Source organism: Caenorhabditis elegans, chromosome V (assembly GCF_000002985.6).
Source record: "Caenorhabditis elegans chromosome V".
NCBI lineage: Eukaryota > Metazoa > Nematoda > Chromadorea > Rhabditida > Rhabditidae > Caenorhabditis > Caenorhabditis elegans.
The window spans coordinates 10,433,758-10,457,376 of record NC_003283.11 but is presented as its reverse complement, the minus strand read 5'-3'; the positions used below and the strand labels follow the sequence as shown (position 1 = coordinate 10,457,376).

The 23,619-nt window shown below is 35.2% G+C and overlaps 5 protein-coding genes, 1 non-coding gene and 1 pseudogene across 8 annotated transcripts; 4 read left to right on the top strand and 3 right to left on the bottom strand.

The window, feature by feature from the left end:
- The first annotated feature begins 29 nt into the window (after nt 1-29).
- F22E12.1 (BPTI/Kunitz inhibitor domain-containing protein) lies at nt 30-3,520 on the top strand. Its single transcript, NM_073283.8, has 6 exons — nt 30-265; nt 922-1,178; nt 1,222-1,422; nt 1,466-1,811; nt 1,857-3,047; nt 3,099-3,520. The coding sequence occupies exons 1-6, from the start codon at nt 55-57 to the stop codon at nt 3,182-3,184; spliced, it is 2,292 nt and encodes a 763-aa protein (NP_505684.2). The 5' UTR covers nt 30-54; the 3' UTR covers nt 3,185-3,520.
- Nucleotides 3,521-3,771: 251 nt separating this feature from the next.
- Nucleotides 3,772-10,843, top strand: Y32F6A.5 (Retinoid-inducible serine carboxypeptidase; the record flags this gene model as incomplete). Of its 2 annotated transcripts, none has more annotated exons than NM_001269292.1 (5): nt 3,772-4,059; nt 4,151-4,381; nt 4,432-4,542; nt 5,250-5,888; nt 10,775-10,843. In NM_001269292.1, 5 exons carry the CDS (start codon nt 3,772-3,774, stop codon nt 10,841-10,843), a joined length of 1,338 nt encoding a protein of 445 aa, NP_001256221.1. The 2 variants fall into 2 exon arrangements, with proteins under 2 accessions (NP_001256221.1, NP_001367028.1); NM_001380746.2 differs by lacking the exon at nt 10,775-10,843 and adding an exon at nt 5,940-6,042.
- Y32F6A.6 lies at nt 8,340-9,496 on the bottom strand (annotated as a pseudogene). The gene is made up of 4 exons: nt 9,345-9,496; nt 9,250-9,301; nt 8,679-9,195; nt 8,340-8,628 (listed from the first exon to the last, which is right to left on the bottom strand). Coding segments are annotated over exons 1-4 (1,010 nt in total).
- A 66-nt stretch (nt 10,844-10,909) lies between the features above and the next one.
- On the bottom strand, nt 10,910-15,396 carry pap-1 (Poly(A) polymerase). The gene is made up of 6 exons (NM_001444129.1): nt 15,321-15,396; nt 15,036-15,270; nt 13,842-14,730; nt 13,467-13,792; nt 12,308-12,841; nt 10,910-11,801 (listed from the first exon to the last, which is right to left on the bottom strand). The coding sequence occupies exons 2-5, from the start codon at nt 15,258-15,260 to the stop codon at nt 12,314-12,316; spliced, it is 1,968 nt and encodes a 655-aa protein (NP_001431081.1). The 5' UTR covers nt 15,261-15,270; nt 15,321-15,396; the 3' UTR covers nt 10,910-11,801; nt 12,308-12,313.
- Nucleotides 15,397-16,173: 777 nt separating this feature from the next.
- set-22 (SET domain-containing protein) lies at nt 16,174-20,465 on the bottom strand. Its single transcript, NM_001392594.1, has 9 exons — nt 20,241-20,465; nt 20,101-20,192; nt 19,966-20,055; nt 19,823-19,922; nt 19,606-19,773; nt 19,457-19,559; nt 19,201-19,414; nt 19,060-19,152; nt 16,174-16,476 (listed from the first exon to the last, which is right to left on the bottom strand). The coding sequence occupies exons 1-9, from the start codon at nt 20,359-20,361 to the stop codon at nt 16,426-16,428; spliced, it is 1,032 nt and encodes a 343-aa protein (NP_001379021.1). The 5' UTR covers nt 20,362-20,465; the 3' UTR covers nt 16,174-16,425.
- Nucleotides 16,554-19,047, top strand: snf-10 (Transporter). Its single transcript, NM_073281.4, has 9 exons — nt 16,554-16,716; nt 16,764-17,134; nt 17,183-17,453; nt 17,500-17,801; nt 17,849-18,080; nt 18,127-18,222; nt 18,266-18,525; nt 18,617-18,875; nt 18,916-19,047. Exons 1-9 carry the CDS (start codon nt 16,582-16,584, stop codon nt 19,009-19,011), a joined length of 2,022 nt encoding a protein of 673 aa, NP_505682.2. The 5' UTR covers nt 16,554-16,581; the 3' UTR covers nt 19,012-19,047.
- Nucleotides 20,466-23,344: 2,879 nt separating the features above from the next.
- Y32F6A.7 lies at nt 23,345-23,474 on the top strand. The gene has a single exon (NR_069282.1). It is a non-coding gene; the product is annotated as an Unclassified non-coding RNA Y32F6A.7 (non-coding RNA).
- The last annotated feature ends 145 nt before the right edge of the window (nt 23,475-23,619 follow it).

Genomic DNA, 23,619 nt, shown 5'->3' with positions numbered 1-23,619 from the left:
AGGAGCACTTTTAAATTATTTCATTTCAGACAAGAATTGAAAGAGTAGAGTATCATGCTCACTGTTCTCATTTTACTCTTTGGTTGTACTGCGGTCAACTCACAACAACTGCTATCCAATCCAAAATGCAATCACTGGCCAGATCGTGGCACATGTGAACTTGATTTTCATGTAAAATGGTATTATGATCGGTATGATCATCGATGTCGTCGCTTCTTTTATGGAGGATGTGAAGGAAATGAGAATCGATTCGATTCTTTGGAAGGTATGCTACTGAATATATTTTTAGCTTACACTTAAAATAATAAAACTGCGTTGCGTGTACGCCAAAATAGGCCCCGCCTTTTTCTCGTTCACTCACGGGGAAAAGGCAAAAAGCGGTACCCCAGGCAATATCAGCCGCCGACATCATTCGAGGTCCGCGCACCACACTATTTTTCTCACTGTTGGCGTGGCGAGCTGTCCCTTTTTGAGTGTTTTTTTTTGAGTGTAACTAAATACCATATATGCTTCGTTATGGGCGCTAGACGACCCATTAAGATCCATTGGCGAGTTTTTTGTTTATGGCCAGCGTTTGGAGCGCTTTGGAAAGTTTGTCAAACAGTTGTTAAACCTTTGTAAAGAAAAGCCGATGTTACGGAATTAGTATTATTCGAGACCGGGTCACCTCACATATTGCATAATCAGAGTACGATCAAAGGTCTGCAAGGTCTGACCGATGTTTTAAAAAAATGCGGCAAAAGTATAACCAAGATTTGATTATGTTTACAAATATTAAATATAAACGGTCAAATGTTGTCGAAAAATTGGAGACCACTGCCAAAAATATGATTAATTAAAATAATTGTAATATTACTTCTTGGTTTTTGAATTACAATGTTGTTCACAATGTTTTTTTTAACTCAATAGCATTCTTTCCAGAGTGTTCATCTCAGTGTCACTATCAAGTACCTACAAACCGAGATCGATGCTTTCAACCTCATGATCCAGGAAATTGCTATGCGGACATTGAGCGATGGTTTTTCGACGAAAACAAGAAGCAATGTGTATGCTCATGGTGGTCTGGTTGTGGTGGTAACTCGAATATCTATTATTCCTATAATCACTGTATGCTCATTTGTGGAGAGTATGCAGAACATGGACCTGGAATTGATGAGAAGTACTGGGGAAGACAGATGGTGAGTTAAGATTCCGAATGGAAACAATAGTTATGTTTTACAGAATCGATCAATGTCAGCTGAATCTCTACATGTTTTTAATAACCCAACTGAATCATTCCATCAGTATTCAGAAGAGCCGTATCCTGTGCAGGTTCCATTGGAAAATTCCTATTATGACAGCCATCCGAGAAGATATGGAAATTCAGATAACTGGGACAATAAACTCATGACAATCAATATCAGTCACAGAGACGATGGACCAGTAATTAGTCACAGTTTTTCTTTGTTTTATTTAGCATTTTCAGAGCTACTTTCACGCAGCTCCAGCTGTGACCGTTCCGATGTTCAGCCGAGCTGCCCAATCGTTCAAGACTCAAGCTGATGGATTGACTATTCATCGTTATGATTCCGAACCAAGACCAATGCAAGTACTTGATCAAGATGTAAACTGGCAGATTCAGGAACAAGCTTCTGCACAACAAAATGGTTTTATGAAAAGAAGATTCAAAATGCAAAAGAAGAAGCTTCCACCACGAATGATTCACTTGGGAACGCGTCCAGCTTCTCAGTCAAATTCTTATCGTATCCAACTGGATTCGGAGATAAATGAACACAATAGACCTGTTACATATCAAGTTGTTAGAGAACAAGGTAAGAATTCAATCATTTCTACATATTCAGAAATTCCTTTTATAGATGCACACGTTCAGCAGCACAATCAAATATCCCAATCGTTGCAAAATGAAGCCGAAGAGACGCAGAGGAGAATCCAAGACACAATGCGACGCAATTACTTTGAGCAAGCAAGATATCAAAGGCCACCAGTTCAGATGCCTCCTCCACCACCACCCCCGCAACAAAATAGTCCATCTGTTAACGAGAACTATCATCCAGAACTTGTAAATCAATTCAAATCACATTTAGATGAACATGAAAAGGCATTGAGAAGAAAACTTGAGGCACAATTTCCAGATCATATCATAACTTTGATACCTCACATTGAGACAGTTCGAAACCCTGATGGTAGCAATGTTGTTCGACAAAGAATAAAGTGGACAGCTTATCCAAAAGGAGCAAGAATTCCTGAACATGTTCCAGTACCTCCCGTGGCTCAACTTCCACCACTTCCACCAATGCAACAAGTGATTCAACCCATTTTGACCACTCAGGCAGTTTATACAACTGAGGAACCATACATTCCATTGATCACGACAGTGCCAACCCATGAAATTTCCCGTTTAAAACATGAAGAAATGCAAAGAAAGTACAAAGAAGATCTGGAAAAACGGCAGGAAGAGCAAAAGAGACAACAAGAAGAACATAAGAAAAAGATTCAAGAGTTGAAAGCTGCACAGCAAAGAGAACGTGAGAGAATGATGGTTGAAAGAGAAAAAGCTGAAAATGATAGAAGATTGAAATATGAAAATGAAATGAAGCAACGGGCTGAAGAGTACCAAGCAAGAATGAGATTAACCACGATACCAACTCCAACCACTACAGTTGAAACCACAACTGAATATGTTCACGTTCCATATCCAACTCTTCCTGTCAATGAAGTTGTATACGATGCACATATCAGAAAACCAATCCCAACAAGCAAGTCAATTGCCGAACCAGTTGAACACTTCAGGCCAATTATCGAAAATGTGACGCCTGCGTCTCTTAGTCTCGAAGATATAATTGCAATGGATAATCAAAGATCAGATTATGAAGATGAATATGATGTTCCAATGGACTTCCCAGATACGGAAGCACCACCATTGACAACAAGACCTCCACCAGTAACGGTTCGAAATACTCGACCACCTCCTCCACCACAAATACCACAACCAAGATCTCCGATTAATGGAGGAATGCCTTCAATTGTTCAACCACCTAGCAGTGGAAGTGAGTATTATTGTGAGAATTTCATTTTAAAAAATTCAAATATATTTCCAGAGAAATCGAAATTGTTCGCACCACCATCAAGTGAAGAGTACACTCAAGAAGTTGATTTTGATCCATACGTAGACTTTGTCAAATAAGAACTAAAAACTATTAAATTTAATTTCTAATCTTCTTGATACGTGTATATTTACATTTTCTAGGTTTGAAATTCTCTGAATTGAACATTTTGGAAAAAACTGTTATCGGGAAAGAAATCTTGAAATTTTAAAAATCTTACCTCTTTACTTTGTCCTTGAGGATCTTCATCTCTATCCTTTCCCGCTAGTATTCCTAGATTTTTTTTCCAATTTTTTTTCAAGTTTTGAGAAAGTTAATCCTAGGAGACCGTTCCAGATACATGGTGCCAGCGGCACGTTAATAATTCATTTTCCCAATTTTATTGATTTTTTCCAGAATAAATTCAATTTTTGTGATGATTTTATTAAAAAATATTTTTTTTTAATGTTCCCGCCTCTTTCTTTTCATTTCTGATAACACATACCACTTTTATCGTCATCGTCTCCACCGCCCTCCCTCAACAAAAAGAACTTTACAGCTTTTTGATTTATTGGCTCTTTGCGGTGGCTCCAATTGACAAGACGGCAGTCTGATGGTCACGGGATATTTGTTCTTGAATCTTCTGCTTCCTTCTTTATTTTTTCTTTACATTTATCTCATTTTTCAGATGAACTTGTTGTTTATTCTCTCATTAGTGAGCCTTGCTGCGGCGGGTGCTAGCAATTCAGTTAATACTTGGGGAGGTGTTATTCAATATGATGAAGATTGGGGATATGTTGATATTCGTACAAATGCTCATACTTTCTGGTGGCTTTATGCAGCAAAGCCTGCCAATTCTCAACGTCCACTCTTTCTCTGGTTGCAAGGAGGACCTGGATCATCTAGTTCCGGTTTTGGAAACTTTGAGGAAACTGGACCAAAGACGTTGAATGGATCTGACAATCCAGCTACTTGGGTACGATATTTTCTGTGATTGTTATTTTAAACACTGTATTTTTTTTTTGAAATCAAGATCTAAATTGAAATTTGAAAAGTTAAAAATTTAGCTTCAAGTTGCTGACATGGTCTACGTGGACAACCCCGTTGGTGCTGGTTTTTCCTATGTCGACGATAAATCTGCTTACACCACTGAAATCACTCAAATTGGAAAAGATTTGCTCGCGTGGCTTCGCAAATTCCTTGCTCTTCATCCAGAGTATCGTACTCGTCCGTTCTACATTTTCTGTGAAAGTTATGGAGGTAAAATGAGCGCTCAATTTGCTAAAGTCATAACTGATGTAAGTTTCGAGGTAACCATAAAAAAAACTAATTAACTGTAGTTGTTTAGTCTATCAAAGCTGGAAGTCTTCAACTCAACTTCCGCGCTGTTGCTCTCGGAGATTCATGGATTTCTGCAATGGATTATGTCAACACCTGGGGACCATATCTTTATGCTAATGTGAGTTCATATGATCATAGGACACTTTTATGTGTTCCATTCCCCAAAAAAATTTGTTTTGTTCTAGCAAATAACATTACTATTTAAATATTTACAGTAAGATTTAAAATGTGATAGTTATCACAAAAAAAATCCAAAAGCAAATCCGACTATCTCGAGACGTTTTTCTGAATATCGTAGAAACTTGTTTTTGAGACTTTGACAATCCACGAGAATTATTCAAAAAAATATAGTTACTTCAAACTGTTACGTCCTTTTACGTCACAGCTTTCAAAAGTCAAAGACGAATAGGGCTATTTCAGTCTTTTTGCTTCATCGGTTTGAGACTTTTTCATTTGTGATAGGCATAAAAAATTAAGACAGGAGACACTGAGAGCACTTTTTGAAATAATTTTTTTTCAACAACAAAAAAAAAGTTGTAATATAATATTGCAACATATTTCAAAGAATTGCCCCACTGATGATACTCTTTTTTAAAAACGTATGTGGCGTATAAATATACAAACCACGCATTCCGGGAAATTCATTAATACCCGAATAACTTGTGATGTAGACAAACGTGCATATGTTCTTATGGTTTCATTGTAACGACACAAAAATGAAAGTACGGTTCTGACCAACAAAAAGGTGACAATTCGTCAGTTTTTCCATGTTTTAATCCGCTTATCAAACACGTAGAAACCCCAAAATTTCAATTACGTTTTCAGTCTTTCCTTGATGACCATCAATTGAATACAGTTAATGCTGAAGCAGCAAGATGTCAAGCACTCGTGGATCAACAGAAATGGGAAAAAGCAACGAATTGTTGGGGAAATATGGAGAATTTGATAAGTGTTGAGACGAATGATGTCTCTTGGTATAATATTCTGAAGAAAGGAGATACTGATGACTGGAGTTCATCTGCAATGAGATCAAATAGAGTGATGACTTCAACTCGTAGATTGTATAATCGATTCGTTGCTCCACAGAATTTGGATTCTCTTTCAAATTACATGGATACAGTTGTTCGCAAGAAGTTGGGAATTATTCCGGATAAGGTGAAGTTCGGAGGACAAGCTGGAGACGTGTTCAGTTATCAACAAGGAGACTTTATGACACCAATTTGGAGTACTGTAGATCAGCTTCTAAAGGATGGATACAATGTGATTGTGTATAATGGAAATGAAGATTTAATTTGTAATACAATGGGAACTGCTGCATGGGTTAATCGGCTCACTTGGGACGGTGCTGCTACATTTAATTCAACAACTAGACATTCATTCAAAACTCAATCATTCCCATTGGCTGGATATTACAAGACTTACAAGAATTTGCAATTCTGGTGGATTCTCAGAGCAGGACATATGGTAAATTATTTTTAATTTTAGAAAACATTATTGGAATAATATTAATTTCAGGTTGCATATGATACCCCAGAATCTGCAATCTTCATGTTGAAGGCCGTGGTCAAGCAGTATAATGCATAGAACTTTCTCATTTTCTTTATTTATAAATGTATTCTTTCTCTCTGTATGATTTCAACCAATGTAAGCTGGACGTCTTCTCTTTTTATTAACCATTATTATCCGTTCACAAAACATGAGCGTGCACAAAAATGATTGCAAACTTTCTGAACCGAAAACTGTAAACAATTGAGAGATGATTAGAAATGAAAAGGTAAGTTTGGACGGGGATGAGAAGACATCGTGGACTGATGTATGAATGAAGGGAGAAGTTTATGAGACTGTTGGAAAAAAGGATAAATGACTTATCGTGGATAAAACGACAAATCGAGAAGGAAGAAATTGTGGTAAAAAATGAGGAAAAAGAGGAAAGAAAATTGGAATGCGTGCCTTTTTTGGAGGAAGAAACGAGTGTGATTCCTCCGACATTCTTTCTTGATTTTTTATCTGTGTATCTGAAAGTGTATCTGAAAGTGTATCTGAAAGTGTATCTGAAAGTGTATCTGAAAGTGTATCTGAAGTGTATCTGAAGTGTATCTGAAGTGTATCTGAAGTGTATCTGAAGTGTATCTGAAGTGTATCTGAAGTGTATCTGAAGTGTATCTGAAGTGTATCTGAAGTGTATCTGAAGTGTATCTGAAGTGTATCTGAAGTGTATCTGAAGTGTATCTCAAGTGTATCTCAAGGATAGAATATACTGTGAAGCCAGAGAGTAAAATATTCTGTGAAGCCAGAGAGTAAATTATGCTGTGAAGCCAGAGAGTAAAATATTCTGTGAAGCCAGAGAGTAAAATATTCTGTGAAGCCAGAGAGTAGAATATACTGTGAAGCCAGAGAGTAAAATACAGTGTGAAGCCAGAGAGTAAAATATACTGTGAAGCTAGAGAGTAAAATATTCTGTGAAGCCAGAGAGTAAAATACAGTGTGAAGCCAGAGAGTAAAATATACTGTGAAGCCAGACAGTAAAATATACTGTGAAGCCAGAGAGTAAAATATTCTGTGAAGCCAGAGAGTAAAATATTCTGTGAAGCCAGAGAGTAAAATATTCTGTGAAGCCAGAGAGTAAATTATGCTGTGAAGCCAGAGAGTAGAATATACTGTGAAGCCAGAGAGTAAAATACAGTGTGAAGCCAGAGAGTAAAATATACTGTGAAGCTAGAGAGTAAAATATTCTGTGAAGCCAGAGAGTAAAATACAGTGTGAAGCCAGAGAGTAAAATATACTGTGAAGCCAGAGAGTAAAATATACTGTGAAGCCAGAGAGTAAAATATTCTGTGAAGCCAGAGAGTAAAATATTCTGTGAAGCCAGAGAGTAAATTATGCTGTGAAGCCAGAGAGTAGAATATACTGTGAAGCCAGAGAGTAAAATACAGTGTGAAGCCAGAGAGTAAAATATACTGTGAAGCTAGAGAGTAAAATACAGTGTGAAGCTAGAGAGTAAAATACAGTGTGAAGCCAGAGAGTAAAATACAGTGTGAAGCCAGAGAGTAAAATATACTGTGAAGCCAGAGAGTAAAATATACTGTGAAGCCAGAGAGTAAAATATTCTGTGAAGCCAGAGAGTAAAATACAGTGTGAAGCCAGAGAGTAAAATATACTGTGAAGCCAGAGAGTAAAATACAGTGTGAAGCCAGAGAGTAGAATATACTGTGAAGCCAGAGAGTAAAATACAGTGTGAAGCCAGAGAGTAAAATATACTGTGAAGCTAGAGAGTAAAATATTCTGTGAAGCCAGAGAGTAAAATACAGTGTGAAGCCAGAGAGTAAAATATACTGTGAAGCCAGACAGTAAAATATACTGTGAAGCTAGAGAGTAAAATATACTGTGAAGCTAGAGAGTAAAATATACTGTGAAACCAGAGAGTAAAATATACTGTGAAGCTAGAGAGTAAAATACAGTGTGAAGCCAGAGAGTAAAATATACTGTGAAGCCAGAGAGTAAAATATACTGTGAAGCCAGAGAGTAAATGCAACTAAAAAAATGTTTTTAAATTATTGGAAAATCTAGTTTTCCTGATGGGAAAATTTTGCATTTTTTTGAAAATACTTGAGGCAAACTTTTATTTCTGCTAGATTGTGACTCTCTGAGATCCGCTCCACACTACGAAAAAAGCGTGGATCGCAGAGGCCGTCGAAGGCACCTTGCCGCGCCGCAATAAAAGCCGTACCTCAAAGGATTCACAAAATTGATGTTCACTCTCTGTAGGAGTTACTATGTCATTTAAAATATCAAAATGGCATGTAGAAGACACAAGAATTTTTCAGAAGTTTCATTTCAACAAGCCACAAGGAGAACTAAAGAAGGCCACAGAGAGTAGGACATAAAAAAAAGAGGATGGGGGGAGGGGGTTACAGTTCTCAAGTATTATCGTCTAGATCCATTAAAATTTGGAAAAGCTTCTCAATATGGACACAGCAAGTTCCAATTCTCATTTGATCCGTGGCTGAAAAAATCGTGTTGACCGCATGCATATCAATGATAGTTTGTTTGTCTCCTTGGAAGTAAGTTTTTGGATCATTCGACATCATTGTAGCTTTCACAACTTTGTGTGTCCCACATATCAGCTCCAAATCAGGATTCTGTCCAGAAAGGTGATTTTTTACGAAGAACAATGGATTGCAGATATTTTTGGCTTCTTCATCTCCTGCAAAGAATACAATTACCTTTCTGTTTCGGGGTTTCTCTCAAACTAACCTCCTGTCTGCACAGCCTTTTGAATGGCGGTGTAAAATCAATTTCAACAGATCTATACTTGATCAAAAATGATCTTTTGATCGAGTAAACCAAAGTAGTGATAAGTTCCTCTACCAGATCTTGGAAATCGTTTAAGTTAATATTGCACATTGAGATTTCTGCAGTTAACACCAACGGTTGTCGTTGAGAATTCCATTTGAAGACTCGTTCAATTCCTTGAGTGACTAGCATTCTGTTATAGAGTTCAGTCATTTTGCTGTATACATAATCAATGTTAATAGACTGTCTTTTGTTAAATGATTCCAAAGCGATCGGATTCATTATCACGCGATTGGTTTCCAGGAAGAGCAATTGATAAAGGTATTTCAGTGTTTCAATATGGAGTTTGCTGACAATCAAGGCATGTTCTCTGGCTTCATCGGTATTATTCAATTCTTCCAGATTCGGGAAATCAGCTTCGATTTCTTCAGCTTTGAATGAATCTCTCACTTGTTCGAGATTATTGCTTTTAGTCAATCTAGAAATAAAAATAATTGAATACACAGAAGACAGGATAAAGTGGGAAACAAACCCTTCAGCAGTCACTCGATACGATTCCTTCGTTGTTTACAATTCTTCCAAATCTAAATGAAAACCATTAGAAGAGAACTCTGATTTTTGTCTCACTGCTCGTAATAACGTTGTGCTTCAAACGCTTGGCCATCGAGAATTGCGTATTCGCGGTAAATGTGTTTCATTTTTGTACGGCCATTTTGATCTCTCAGTCGTTCCAAAAGGAATCTGATCAATTTTAGGTTGTCTTCCTTTGAAATTGTCATTTCGGGACTGAAAAAAATTGTGATCTTCCAAAGTGGAAACAATATCAATCCTGAGACTGAAAAAAACGTTCAAAAATAATATTACCGACACAAGAGACGTCAACGACGACAGAGTAGATGTTGTTGTGGACGATATAATCAAGAAATGACTAAAATACAACAGTTCATTTACGCATCGACTTCATAATGATGTGATGTTCACGTCGAGTATATATTAGTTTAAAAAATTGATTAAATATTTTATTAATATTATTTTTATTTGATACGTTTATTTGAACGTGAAAATAATTACTTACTTAGGATACTTAGTCGATCCGTTCTTCGCCTGCGGCGCGGATCGCAGCTTTCCAAGCTTTTCGGTCCTTTGCTTGGGTGGACCAAAGTTGTTTGACTTGTCCGAAGGCGTCTCGCGTAGTGACTTCTTTTCTTAAAGAGTCATTCCATCTCATCGGTGGGCGTCCAACGGGTCGTTGATCGTCTCGGGGGCACCAATCGTTCATCAGAGTTTATCCGTTCGTCTCGCCACGTGTCCAGCCCATCCAAGTTTTTTCTTTTTTATGTGTATTTAATCGAGTTCAGAGCTGGCTGGGGTTTGTATCATTTATTGATATTAAATGAAAAGGATAGAGCCATCAGATAGGTGATGGCTTATATACAATATGAAGTAGGCGGAGAATCAATAAGATAAGTAAAAATGACGGGGGATAGGAATGCAATTATAATTGAATGGTGCAAAAGATAACAAAACAACATTAATAATGTGAGGATTGCGAGTGAGTCACGGGGCAAAGAGTACGATCGCGTACAGTATTAGTGGATCTCTGAGTTTTGACTTTTCTCGAACTTCTCTGACTCTGGCCGTTCACCAAATATAGTGACTCTGGCCGTTCACCAATTATAGTGACTCTGGCCGTTCACCAATTATAGTGACTCTGGCCGTTCACCAAATATAGTGACTCTGGCCGTTCACCAATTATAGTGACTCTGGCCGTTCACCAAATATAGTGACTCTGGCCGTTCACCAAATATAGTGACTCTGGCCGTTCACCAAATATAGTGACTCTGGCCGTTCACCAATTATAGTGACTCTGGCCGTTCACCAATTATAGTGACTCTGGCCGTTCACCAATTATAGTGACTCTGGCCGTTCACCAATTATAGTGACTCTGGCCGTTCACCAAATATAGTGACTCTGGCCGTTCACCAATTATAGTGACTCTGGCCGTTCACCAATTATAGTGACTCTGGAAAACATTATTGGAATAATATTAATTTCAGGTTGCATATGATACCCCAGAATCTGCAATCTTCATGTTGAAGGCCGTGGTCAAGCAGTATAATGCATAGAACTTTCTCATTTTCTTTATTTATAAATGTATTATTTTTCTCTGTATGATTTCAACCAATGTAAGCTGGACGTCTTCTCTTTTTATTAACCATTATTATCCGTTCACAAAACATGAGCGTGCACAAAAATGATTGCAAACTTTCTGAACCGAAAACAGTAAACAATTGAGAGATGATTAAAATTAAATGAAAAGGTAAGTTTGGACGGGGATGAGAAGACATCGTGGACTGATGTATGAATGAAGGGAGAAGTTTATGAGACTGTTGGAGAAAGGGAAAAAAAGGATGAATGACTTATCGTGGATAAAACGACAAATCGAGAAGGAAGAAAATGTGGTAAAAAATGAGGAAAAAGAGGAAAGAAAATTGGAATGCGTGCCTTTTTTGGGGGAAGAAACGAGTGCGATTCCTCCGATTTTTTTTCTTGATTTTTTCAGAGTTTTTGGCTTTTTTTTATACAAAGCAAATGTAATTCTCTGAAAACTCAGAGATAGATAGTAACAGAGAAGCAAAATAGTAAATACAAGTAGATTAAATGATTCCGAGAAGAGCGATGGTATGTGAAGTCAAAGAAAAAACAATGAAGCTGCCAATTTGGCTCATATAAATAAATTTTTTCATGAAAAAAACAGAAGGAAACATAAGACAAAAAAAGTGAAGTAGAAGGCATATACTTGATGAAGAAAAAACAAGAAAATAATGAAATGGAGGATCATATAGTTTCAATAAAGAAAACATATACTGAGGAAGACAAAGTTAAAAACCAAAAGAAATGCATATTGGTACTTGGATGATTATCTTATGCAAATACGAAGAGAAAACGAACAAATAAATGGTGATAAATTCTCTAAAGTGAAGCGATCTGATAACTATTATCAATGATATATTACAAATGTGAGAGAATAAAAGAACCGCGTGAAAAAGTGTGTAAAACTTTTGGTTTGAAGACAGTAGACACCTGAAAAGATGGTATAATTTTAAAACGTCTTTGTAAATCGATGTATGGATAATTATGGAAGCTGATTTCAAAATAGCGATCTTTGAAATTTACTGAAAAATCTCGGCTCGTGTAGCTTTATCCAGCTGTTTTTACAATATTTGAATTTTCCAACTTTTTTTGCAAACTTAATTTTTGGTTGTTTTTTTGAAATTTGGGTTTTAGGTACCATGGGAGTTGTTCTTAACAATTTCCTCAATGTTTACTTTTTTAAACTTTAAACTTTGAATACTGTTAGTGAGATCAAAATTTTATCAATGCAGTTGAAATTGCTTTTTCGCTCATTTCTAGTTTATTTTTCCAAAATTATTTTTAAGAATTAACCAACATGTTGAGGTTCTCCAACTGCGGAAATTGCCTTGTGGAAAACTTAAAACACGGAAATTTCAGAACTTTTCGATTACAGTCCACCTCTGATTCCGATTACCAATTTTTTAAATTTCTTTTAATTGAGAATCATAACGTACCCATTATTAAACACTTTGTGGAACCTCCATTTTCTGTTCACTGGCTTCCAAACCATTTGATGTATTCAATCCATTATCAGCTTGCAAATCAACTATTTCTTGAACAACTTTTGTTCTTTGTTCAACCACAACATTCGAAACTTCAACAACCATTGAAACTCTATTCTCTTCTAATGTATCATCACGTGTTTTCTTTTTTGGTACAGATTCATCAGAAATTTGTGAAGTTACAGTAGTTGATGATTCTTCATCCATACTACGTTTTCTTGATAATGGAGTACCATTTGTTGTTGAATCAGGTTCATTCGTGGCAGAAACTGATGCAGATAGTGGTGTTTTTGGAGCAGCAAGTCCAGTTGGAGTAGTTGGTACAGAGCTAGTACTTGTAGTTCGCACAACACTTCGGGGTGTAGAACTGCTGACGGAAGTATTCGTAGCAATTGGAACAACTTTCTTCCAGCGACGGCCACGGCGAAGATCAGCAGCACTAATCACTTGAATCAGACTGTTTCTCTTTACATAGAACATATCAATCTGAAATTATTAAATAATTATTGCAAAATTTTTTGTTGAAAATCTGAAAGCTAATTTTTTTGAGAAATATGTTTTTTTCGAAATGATATTTCAATATTCATGTTTAATTTTAGCACGACATTTTGAAAAATAGCATTTTTTTTTAAATGAAAACGCAAGTTTTCAGAGAAAATCGAAATTTTCGTTAATTTTTAATTTGTCGAAAATCGAATATCGTAAAGCCAAGAAGAAAAGTGGACATGCACGGAAAAAACAAGAAAGCTATAGATTTATCAAAAAAAAAAAGTTGATTTTGATATGAGATATTGAGAATTGGCCATATAGAAAAAAATTTTCTCAACGAAAAACGAAAATGTTAGATGTTTCGATAGTTTCAATAATAAATTTTTTTTTTAATAATAAATATAGTTACTTCATCTTACAGGAAATTTTTGAACACTTTTTCAGTTGTTTTAAAATAAAATAAGGGTTATTTCAGATAAAGCAAAAATGTTTCCATATTTTTAAATTACTTTTTAATGAACTTTTTTCACTATTTCTTATGAAATTGCACGGCATTTCTGGTTGTAATACAGAAATGTCGATATTTCTATTAATCTTTAATATTTCAGAACAAAACACTCACCTGCACTTGACAATTTGGTCCAATACCCTTCACATTACTCGCTTGTAGTTCGACATTTGTTTTGAATCGTTGAATTTCATTTGTCAAATCAAGAGTTTTAGCATGTTCCGCGAATTCAAGACCAATAAACCATACAGTAACCCTCTTGTTTTCTGGATTTACATCAAACTTTGCATTTGGAGATGGTTTATGCTTATTCGGGTCGTTGTGGGCTATTATAATATCTTGATTACGTTCAAGGCTTTGCACAAGAAGACGGATACGTGATTCAAGGAAACCACCGTAGTTTAATTCTTCTTCCTCGTTAGGAGCAGCCATGATAAGAGCTGAAAATACACAAATTCATTTTGAAATGTGATAAAAATGAAAACTTACCAATAAAATGCTTATATCTGCTGAAAAAGTTGACTTCTTCAAATAAAGCAGTCCATTTCGATTTTCCTTCACTGATATCTCGACAAATTTCAAGGGCTTCGCATATTTCGTTCTTTATAACAGTGGCGGTGGATCGAGTCACATTATGAGTCGAATTCTGTTCTGGGAATGCTGGAGTAATAATTGGCATTACGTGGAATCTATCTGTATTTTTTCGTCGAGGATCCCAAACCAACTCGCACAGTGTCGGAATATCGTTTCTGTCGTTGTTCATTTCATTTAGTACTACTGGATGAGGCCAAGTCCACGTTGAGAAAATGAAGAACATTCTATGAACAAGTCTTGATGGACTTGCATTTGGATATAACTGACAAGCTCGAGCAACGAGAATCGCCCATGTGATGCCTCCAAAAAATCCCATCGAATTGGAATAAATTCCGTGATTTTTTGCCCATAGTTTGATGGCTCGTAGAGTTACACAGAATTCTTTTTGACGTGGAACCAGTTTCAACAGTTGCTCAGCGACTCTGCATCCATTTAGTGATCTAACACTTTCTTGGTCCAAATTCCTGAGAAGGTTGTCATCAGAAAGCTCTTGGGTATCAGGTACTTCTTTCAAAGCAAGTCGAGCAAAGAGAATATCAAGCTCAACACCAGAATATTTAAGTTTCATAACTGGAACGAAAGCTTCTTCAACACCATGCAATTCTGTCACATTTGGATCGTTATTGAGCATCTCTTTGAATGATGTGAAAAAGTCTGATCGATCGATATGACGTGGTACAACAGCAAGTGTGTCAATATCAGCACCAGAACTGTGAACTCCAAGACGATATGATCCAAAAGTAAAAAGTTTTCCACCCGCATTCACACCCTCTCCATTCGGGATCTGAAAATTGAGGTTTTAGTTTAAAATTAGAAATTTGTTAATATATATTCCTTTATCAACACGTATTTCAATTAAACAACGAATTTAATGTCAAATTTAATTTTTAAAAATTTTCCACAACTAAACAGTAAAAATAAAAGTATTTTTGAAATTTCTTCTAGAAAACTGAGTTTTGTCAATGAGCCAACATTAATTATTTTCAATTATTATATCCAGTCGTTGGATGATTTTCATAAATATTGTATAAACAAAAACCTATTTCAGATCATACTTTTAAAATTTAAATATTTCAACAAAAAACGAACCTTCATGGCAGTTACATTCTTAACCCATTCTTTGACTAGACGATTCAAATTACGAAGTACTTCCATTCTTTGTTCTGTTTCTTCTTTTGGTTCATAGCTTCCAAACTTTTTCAATGTTTCTATCAATAAAGTCGTCTGTGCAATGTCTTTTGAATCTGGATGGGCTAGCGAAATGGGTTGAGAAACACCCAAAAGTGGAGTTTTGTCCTTTTCGGTCGCCGACATTGTTATTATTCTGAAAAGTCTTAATGTTGAAGAGTTTGCTGTACAATTTGAAATATTTACCAAGACATGCAATTACCCAAATTTCGGATTCCTCCTTTATTATCCTTACTAACGATTTGAACACGATAAAATCGCGCTGAAAATAAAAAAAACCTTTTAGACGAAAAGATTTTTAAAATTTCGAAATTCGAAAAACAACGAAAAATGAAGGCAAAACTGAGAAGAAATGAAAAATAGAAAAATTATTCGATATGAACGAGATCCGTGGGAATGAAAAATAATTTCAGAGAGCAGTGAGTTTTATCACGTTTTTACCACCAAATATTGAAAGGGTCCACGAGGTATAGAAGGAAAAGAAAAAGAGAAACAGACGAATGCCGAGCGACGAGAGAGTACAGATGAGCATGAGATATCAGACAGTTAGGGGAACGAGAGAACGACAGGGAAGGTCTCTTTCAATCGATGGTGCAGTCAGCCTCACACATGACGAATTCGTCGTCAAGACATCGAGATGGAAGCCTTTTTCAGAAATGAAAGTGAATGGAAAGAGGATAGAGAAAATGCAAAACGCTCGTTAGAGACAATGAAAATTTCTCCAATGAGAAAAAAGTAGAAAACGTTCCAAGAATACCCTTTTTGCATCACGTGTTCAAAATTTTGATTAAAACAATACACAAGAATCAATGCACTTATATGGGAGTTTTCAATTTAAATTTTGAATTAGGAATCAAGTAATTATAGTTCTAGAACCAAATTCCATAAAAATTAAGCAATAAAATTATATTCTGCAATTGTCTAGGAGGAGTACACGGTTGTCGGATTCTAGGCCGCGGCCATAAAACTTGAAAACCGTATACGGTACCGTAACCACGATGAAGATTTAAATAAATTGTCTTGGGCGTCTACAAATGAAGCAATGAAATTAACTTTATAAAAAAGAGTATGAACAAAATTATAAATAGAATGATATTATGATATTATGATTTTATTGAAGATGTACTGTGGAAAACTGTGTTTTTAAAAACAATTATTATATGAAACAAACTGATTGTATTAACATGATAATTATAGATACGATTTGACTCCGAGAACAGAAGATACTTTCAGAGTCTGAAAGATGAGAATAATTAGTGATAAAAAATTATAAAATTACATTTGAGAACAGTCACTTGGAATTCATTGATATGAACTTCTTGATAGTGTTTTGACGTTCCTTCTGAAATCATATTTAGTAATATTTAGAAAACGTGAATTTTTAGAAACTAGAGCAATTGAATTTCAATTTCGATACGAGTTTATTTTGGTTTTATAAAAACAGTGAATGGCGTCGTCTTCAGATTTCAAACAATTAAAACAAACTAGAACAAAATCTGAAGAAACTACAAGATCAGCATCAAACGAAACAGTAAATGATGATAATAGAAGCACTACTACAGAGGAAATAATACCAATAAAGGTAAAATATATACATTTTCTGATCAAAAATCTTTTTGTTTTCTACAGAAAACTTCAAATGCTACTGCCATCTCTAACATTGGATTCAAAAGCGTGACAAATCTAGCTCTGGAGAATATTGGGTTGGATACAAAAATGGAAGGACCCACGTGGACTTCAAAATGGGAAGCTATCACTGCCACACTTTCGTTCGTTACATGTTCTGGAAATATTTGGTTTTTCCCGTATCTCTGTGGATATTACGGTGGATGGTTTCCATATCAATTCACATTTTGTTATGTATTCATCGCTGTTCCACTTCTTTATCTTGAAACAGCTCTTGGACAATATGCTTCTGCTTCTCCACTATCAGTTTTCTCAAGAATGGCTCCCGCCATGGCAGGATTATCTGCAGGAATGTGCTTCATAATGGTTTTCAGGTATTTATCTGAACCTAACTTCTCATTTTTTCAAAATCCTCAATTCAGAACAATCAGTCTATCTGTCTGGGCAATTTACGATCTTACTATTTTTACACATGCTTCCCAATCAATCTGGTCAACATCTCCATGGGAGAGCTGCCAGGAAAGTCAATCTGGGGATTACTGTGTCAATTACAAGCTATCGTCGAAATGTACATGGATTCAACCGGGATCGGATAAAGAATGTGATGAATATCAAGAAATGTTAATTGCCACCCGTGGTTTTCAACAGAGAAAATCTCCATTTATGAGCTTTGTTCATGGGTTGATGTACAAGGTTGTATAACTTGACTGTATGATATTCATTTCGAAGCAACTTTCAGAGAAGCATAACAATGAATGATTGGGAGCCGCCAAGTGTTACATCTATTATATGTGCAGTTTGTCTATGGATAATTATTGGTATAATTTCCATTGGAGGATCAAAAGTTCTTGGTAGAACCGGTATCGTAGCTCTTACACTTTTATTGGTGGGAACTATAATGCTTCTTTCGTATGGAATGTCTTTGAATGATACTACAAACGTATTTACTGCATTCTTTTATCAAAGTGAAGGTTACGAGGATAAATGGATGTGGGTGTGGTCATGGGCAGATGCTGCAGCACATGCACTTAGAGCATTGAAGTAGGTGTGAATCATGAATTTCAGAAAAATAAAGTATTTGTTTCTAGTGTTGGATGTGGCGGAATCCAGAAATTTGCCTCATTGAACAACTTTCACAACAAAATACATCGAGATGTTCTACTTATTAGCATTGTTTCTTTTGTATTTTACATATGCACTGGATTACTTTCGTTCATGTTCATGGCTGAAATAGGAAGATTATATTACCCAGACTTGGAAGCTAGTGAAAGAATTCAACTATACGCTACACCGGTAATGATTGAAAGTGTAATCTCCGAGGTATATTAAAATAGTTCAATCTATAATAATCAGAAAAGTTATTTAGATATTAACAAATTCTTCAATGGGAAGCATTTGGGTGTTTCTATTCTGGCTAACACTTGCAGCATGCTCAATCCAGGGAATTTCTAGTTATATTTGGGTAGAAATGAAGCCACAAAAACGTCCACAATATCTAAGTTTAGGTTATAAGTTCTATGATTGTGGAAAGATTAAACGGAAGTCGGCGAAAATATGGAAAAGCTCTTGCGAGTTGGCATAAGAGAGCTATCATTTTAGCAATTATGAGTGTCACAGGTCTTATTTCTAGTTTACCATTTTTGGGTAACGGAGGAATTAATCTAATGAGTAGTATCGAAACATTTGCTTCATATGGCACTATATTTATTGCTTTTGTTGAAGTAATAACGGTATCTTATGTGTATGGATTCAAGAGATTTTCCGTGTAAGTTCGAAAAATGTGAATCTTTTTTAGAGAGTTTACCTATTCACAATAATTTGAAACAAAAAGTTTTTAGTCCAAAAAATTATTTCAGAAACATAAGAGCAATGATTGGGGGACACGGACCTCCTAACGTCTTCTGGTGGCTTAACTGGCTTGTAATCAGTCCTATTCTACTCATTGTAACTTTTGGATGTATCGTTGCAACATTCGGCCAAAAAAAAGCATTTAATGAAAATTCTATTGTGTCTGATCCAATAGGATATTCTCTTCTCGTCATGCCATGCATCTTTGTGATTTTATACTTTTTGAGAGATGAGTATGATCGAAGAAAAAATATGGAACCTTTTGTGGTAAGAATATATCTTAAAAACTACTTATGGAATAATTTAGGTGATGATAAGAGCAACTGGTGACTGGGGACCAATGAATCCGGAAGACAGACGAAATGCTGTGAAATTTGAAAGACAGCTCAGAGTTAGATATTGATAATGAATTATTCTACTTTTATAAAAAAATATTTTTTCTCTGACTAACCTCGTGAATGCAAACATTGTGTGGTTGATAAGGATGAGCGCATTGAATGACCTTGCTAGAGTAATTCGAATCGTAGTCATGTGGAAGTGTAAGCTGAAACAGAGTCTTATAATATATTTTTTAATCAAAGAAGGGTCTCACCTCTTCCCCCATTAGGATATTTCTCTGAGCAGATATAAATAATTGCATTCTTTGATTATGAATCACGTATCGAATCATGCAGTTGGATTCACAGTTTCGTCGAATAGCTTTCAGTTCATCAGTTGAATCAGCTAAATCGATGCACATATCATACTTTTCATATGCGGTATTCTTTTGAATATCTTCATCGTCTGAATAATATGAAGCATGCGGCCTGAAACCTAAAACTATTAACTTCTATAAATATATCCTCAACTGATAGACGGGCTTGTTGACGCCATTCATTGCCTCATTGGCGCGAATCTTTCTTCTCGATTGAAATTCCCGAGTATTTCTCTTTCTTTTTCTGGATTTTATATCTGAAAATATCGTATTCTTTTAATTAATTATATACAATTCAATTACCGATAACTTGGAAGAACGAAAAGTCATTTTGTAGCCCATTAAACAGTATAATATTTGGACGAAGGACTCCCATCTCATCTCGGCCGCATTCTTCAGGAGACGAAAGCTTCACTGGGACTGGAGCAATGATAAACTCGCCTTCAAGAATGTCACGAGTGGCAAAAAGACCTGTAAAATTATTTTATTCGGAAGTGTCGCACATTTAGAATTGATGTACCTTTTTTAAGCGTGTTTGGGAAGCAATGAAGGTTGAGTGGAAGAATCATAACCTGTGTACACGGGCGTTCTTTGCATTTCTGGTTCGCCAAAGTGATAATCTGTAAACGAAGGCTTGTAGGCAGGAAAACGAAAATTAAACACTTTTTTAGCTGAACCAGAATCTTGGAAGTGTCGCAGCAGCCGTCTAATTTTATGCGAAACTTTCGTGATACACATTTCTTCGAGTCGATTCTGTAATATAGGGGTTTAATAAACAACGAACAAATTTTTTCTCACATTATCCACTACAACAGCTTTTAATGTGTTTTCATTAAAATCTTCTTCAGTGAGCAGATGAATTGTTGTCAGAACGAGTGAGTCAGAAAAGCCTGAAAGGAACGGTAGTAAAAAGTTTTAAAAGTATTTAAATATCTTACTCTCATTATTTTCATTTTCTTGATTCAGATTATCGTTATTTTGTTGAGAACCATCTCGGACAGGAGATTCCGCTTCGTCCATGGACGGATCCAGTTTTGGCCGTTTGATCCTGTTCTCCATTACAGAAGTATTCCTGTCATTTAAATTTTTCACAAAATAAAATTAAATCGATTTAAATCTGCAGATTAACAAATGAAAAACAGCTGAAAACAAATCCGAAAAATATTTAATTTCAAAGATGTTCAAACACTGTGACGCAAAACTGCACAGAATTGTATACCGTAACCCGGCAGAAATAAAAAGAAATGGAATACTATATATTGAATGTGTCCATTTCATTAATCCATTAGTCCATAATCTATTAATATTATTTTTTTGAGTTTATGGCTATTTAAAATTCACCAAGGAAACAAAACATATTAAGCCGAAACATTGATTCATTGCTTTCAGGGTACTGTAGAATTATCTTAATGGTGCATACAATAATTTTGATAGGTCTTGTCACGATGCTACAAGTTCCGAGTCTACATATTGCTGTGTAATGTTGTCAGTCAACTGGCCAGGCATTATTAGGGAAACACTAAATTCTGAGAATGCGTAATACTGAACATATTTGACGCGCAAAGTATGTCGTAGCGAAAACGACAGTAATTCTTTAAATGACTAATGTAACGCTAGTGTCCATTTACGGGCTCGATTATTGAAACTAATTTATGTTCGAATTGTGGCAGCGAAATTTAATTTTCGTTAGTTTTTTGTATTGTTTGTTATTTGTGTGTTATCGATCAATAAATGATTTCCGTAAATCGACACCAGCGCTACAGTAGTCATTTAAATAGTTACTGTAGTTTTCGCTACGAGATATTTTTGCTCGTCAAATATGTTGCGCAATGCAATACGCATTTTCAGAATTTAGTGTTCCCGTAAATCATTTTTCCAATGGGAACTTTCCACAATAACTGGTTTGACATCGACCTAGTGCACTTTTCAAAATCAATTTGCACTTATTACATTTGACTACCTCATTCGTTTTTTTTGACCGATTTGATGAGCGGTACTGAAAATGTATTAATACACTTTTAAAATTTATCTGCGCAGTGTGGGAAAACTCATTTTCCAAGGTCTTATCGTTTGCAACTTATCCATTTTTGTCCAATATTTGCTGTTAGTACGTTCTTGAAAATACCATGGAAAACCGGAAACAACTGAACACTTTATTATATTTTAATTTTTATCAAACCATATTCTTAACAGTTCTGTGCATCGATGATCATGTTTTTAGAAAGTGTTTTCGTTCAAAACTTTCCCACCCATTCATATTATAGATGTCATCATAATAGTTTGCCCAACTTGTACAATATACTATTGTGTCGAAATCATTTTTCTTTGAAAGTTATCTTTTGGATATTTTCAGGTTTTCAGGTTTTCCACATTTAAAACACTCGTACTCGAAAACGTATCCATCATTTTTTGTTCACTAAGATTTTTGAATTCTCAAGAGACATTGTTGGAAAGGAGTTGAGAAACACGCAAAGAGCATCACATTTCCATTTGAATATAGTCATCTAGAAAATATCAATGTTCCTGTTTCAGTCATCAGAAACGAATTAATGACGCCCTTTCTCCACGAATTTTATAAGAATTACATTGATAATCAGATTCTCTCTATTTTCTTGATGACAATTTAAATTAATAAACTTCGAACTACCCAGCACAGAAGCATTGAGTTACAACACACTCTGTACTGACGTTGCAGGTTTACTGATAACGGATTATACGTGGAATTGGTTAGGCATTTTTGTCAGAGTCTTTCACTTTTTAACCATTTTTCCTTCTAAACTTCCAAAAGGTAATACCATCAATTAGTAAGACACCACCATAATTTCTAACCAAGTTTTGTTCCAGTTGTGTTGCGAGAGATCTTTTCTTAAATGCTTCGTGTGGTATTGGAATCATACTATTCTTAATGCCTTGTAGACTAAACAAATAGGTCAATAAATTCAATACAAACGTTCTATTGGATCTATGACTATCAACAAAAATAATTTATGACGATTCATTTTAATTCAATAAAAAGTTTCTACGATGAAATTCCAATAAACAAGGTTAGCTATCAAATAACATATTTTAAACATATTTTTCCTTTTTTAATATCAAACAAGAGATACAATTTTTCTGGTAGTTTCTGACATTTAATTTTAAAGTTCATAACCATATTACGTAACAAGGTCATTTTACTTTGTGTTGTTTTTAAATGACATCTCATGATTTCTAACTATTACAGAGACCAAAATGTTTCATGATGATTGATTAAACTCTTATCTTAATGAGATGTTGGTTGAATCTTCATTTGTTTTTACATCATTGTCATGACTCATAATTGAGAATAGTTTTAATTAATTTTTTTTTGAGTCTGTTGCCAATTTATGACTTTAAAAAATTCCTGCTAAAAATAAATCCTTACTTTTTTTAAACAATTTGCAATTTTATTCCGGAGAATTCTTTTGCCGAACTCATTTTGATTGCCGAACTCATTTTGAAAAAATTGTGATCACTCAAATTTAGAACATTTCGGAAATACTACTGAAAATATCGTTCATTTCTCATCGTTTCAGAATTAAATAGATATTTAATTTAAAACTCTGTGATTGAAATAATAATTTTTAGGATTTTTTAAATTGAAAACATTTTCCAAATAAAAAAGAAACCGATTCCGATTGACGGGAGTCTTTAAAAATTTTATCAAAACTAGAGTAGATGTAACATAACGTTTCGAAACAGTGAGCAATCATTGCAAATTTTTGTTTCGAAAAAAATATGTCGTTGAGAACTGTGTTCAGTAAATAATTAAATTTATTTATTGCAAGCTCTCAATGATGTCACTGAAAAGAAGAGATTCTTATAAAACTGAGAATCGTCATGACTCTAATTTCTTTCCTCATTGAGCATCTCTTTTTCACCCGAAGGACCTCTCGTAAAGGGTTCACATATTTTTACGTGAACCAGACAAAAAAGATACACTTACACTAAATCCCTTATTTCTCTTTATTTCTTTCTTATTTTCATTTTTAACCCGTTTTTCAATTTTCTCATGCACCCACTACGTCGCTTCGGTAAGCCATGAAAAAAGTGAAGACATGGAATTTTTCGTCTGACCAACGAAAGCTCCAACTGATAAGACATCAGAATAAAAGCCTGATTGACGAACTATCTTTATCACTTTCAGTTGCAAATTTTCATTTCTCCCCCTCTCACGACTTGTAACTAGAGAAAAATGTGAAAAAAGCAAGAAGAATGGAACAAGATAAAAAGAAGTGTACCCCATTCTACTTTTTTTGAAGTTGAATGGTATCTTTATTCACACACATTTTATTTCAA

Excerpts from the sequence above, each read along its gene's own strand:
- pap-1 (NM_001444129.1), bottom strand. The coding sequence starts at position 15,260 with ATGTCGGCGACCGAAAAGGACAAAACTCCACTTTTGGGTGTTTCTCAA. Across the intron at positions 13,793-13,841 it reads CAGATATAAGCATTTTATTG|CTCTTATCATGGCTGCTCCT; the intron begins GTAAGTTTTCAT and ends GTGTATTTTCAG. Across the intron at positions 12,842-13,466 it reads GACCAAATTGTCAAGTGCAG|ATTGATATGTTCTATGTAAA; the intron begins GTGAGTGTTTTG and ends TAATAATTTCAG.
- F22E12.1 (NM_073283.8), top strand. The coding sequence starts at position 55 with ATGCTCACTGTTCTCATTTTACTCTTTGGTTGTACTGCGGTCAACTCA. Across the intron at positions 1,179-1,221 it reads AGTACTGGGGAAGACAGATG|AATCGATCAATGTCAGCTGA; the intron begins GTGAGTTAAGAT and ends TATGTTTTACAG. Across the intron at positions 3,048-3,098 it reads TCAACCACCTAGCAGTGGAA|AGAAATCGAAATTGTTCGCA; the intron begins GTGAGTATTATT and ends ATATATTTCCAG.
- snf-10 (NM_073281.4), top strand. The coding sequence starts at position 16,582 with ATGGCGTCGTCTTCAGATTTCAAACAATTAAAACAAACTAGAACAAAA. Across the intron at positions 16,717-16,763 it reads AGGAAATAATACCAATAAAG|AAAACTTCAAATGCTACTGC; the intron begins GTAAAATATATA and ends TGTTTTCTACAG. Across the intron at positions 18,081-18,126 it reads TTGAAAGTGTAATCTCCGAG|ATATTAACAAATTCTTCAAT; the intron begins GTATATTAAAAT and ends AAAGTTATTTAG.
- set-22 (NM_001392594.1), bottom strand. The coding sequence starts at position 20,361 with ATGGAGAACAGGATCAAACGGCCAAAACTGGATCCGTCCATGGACGAA. Across the intron at positions 20,193-20,240 it reads AGAAAATGAAAATAATGAGA|GCTTTTCTGACTCACTCGTT; the intron begins GTAAGATATTTA and ends CGTTCCTTTCAG. Across the intron at positions 20,056-20,100 it reads AAGCTGTTGTAGTGGATAAT|AATCGACTCGAAGAAATGTG; the intron begins GTGAGAAAAAAT and ends CCTATATTACAG.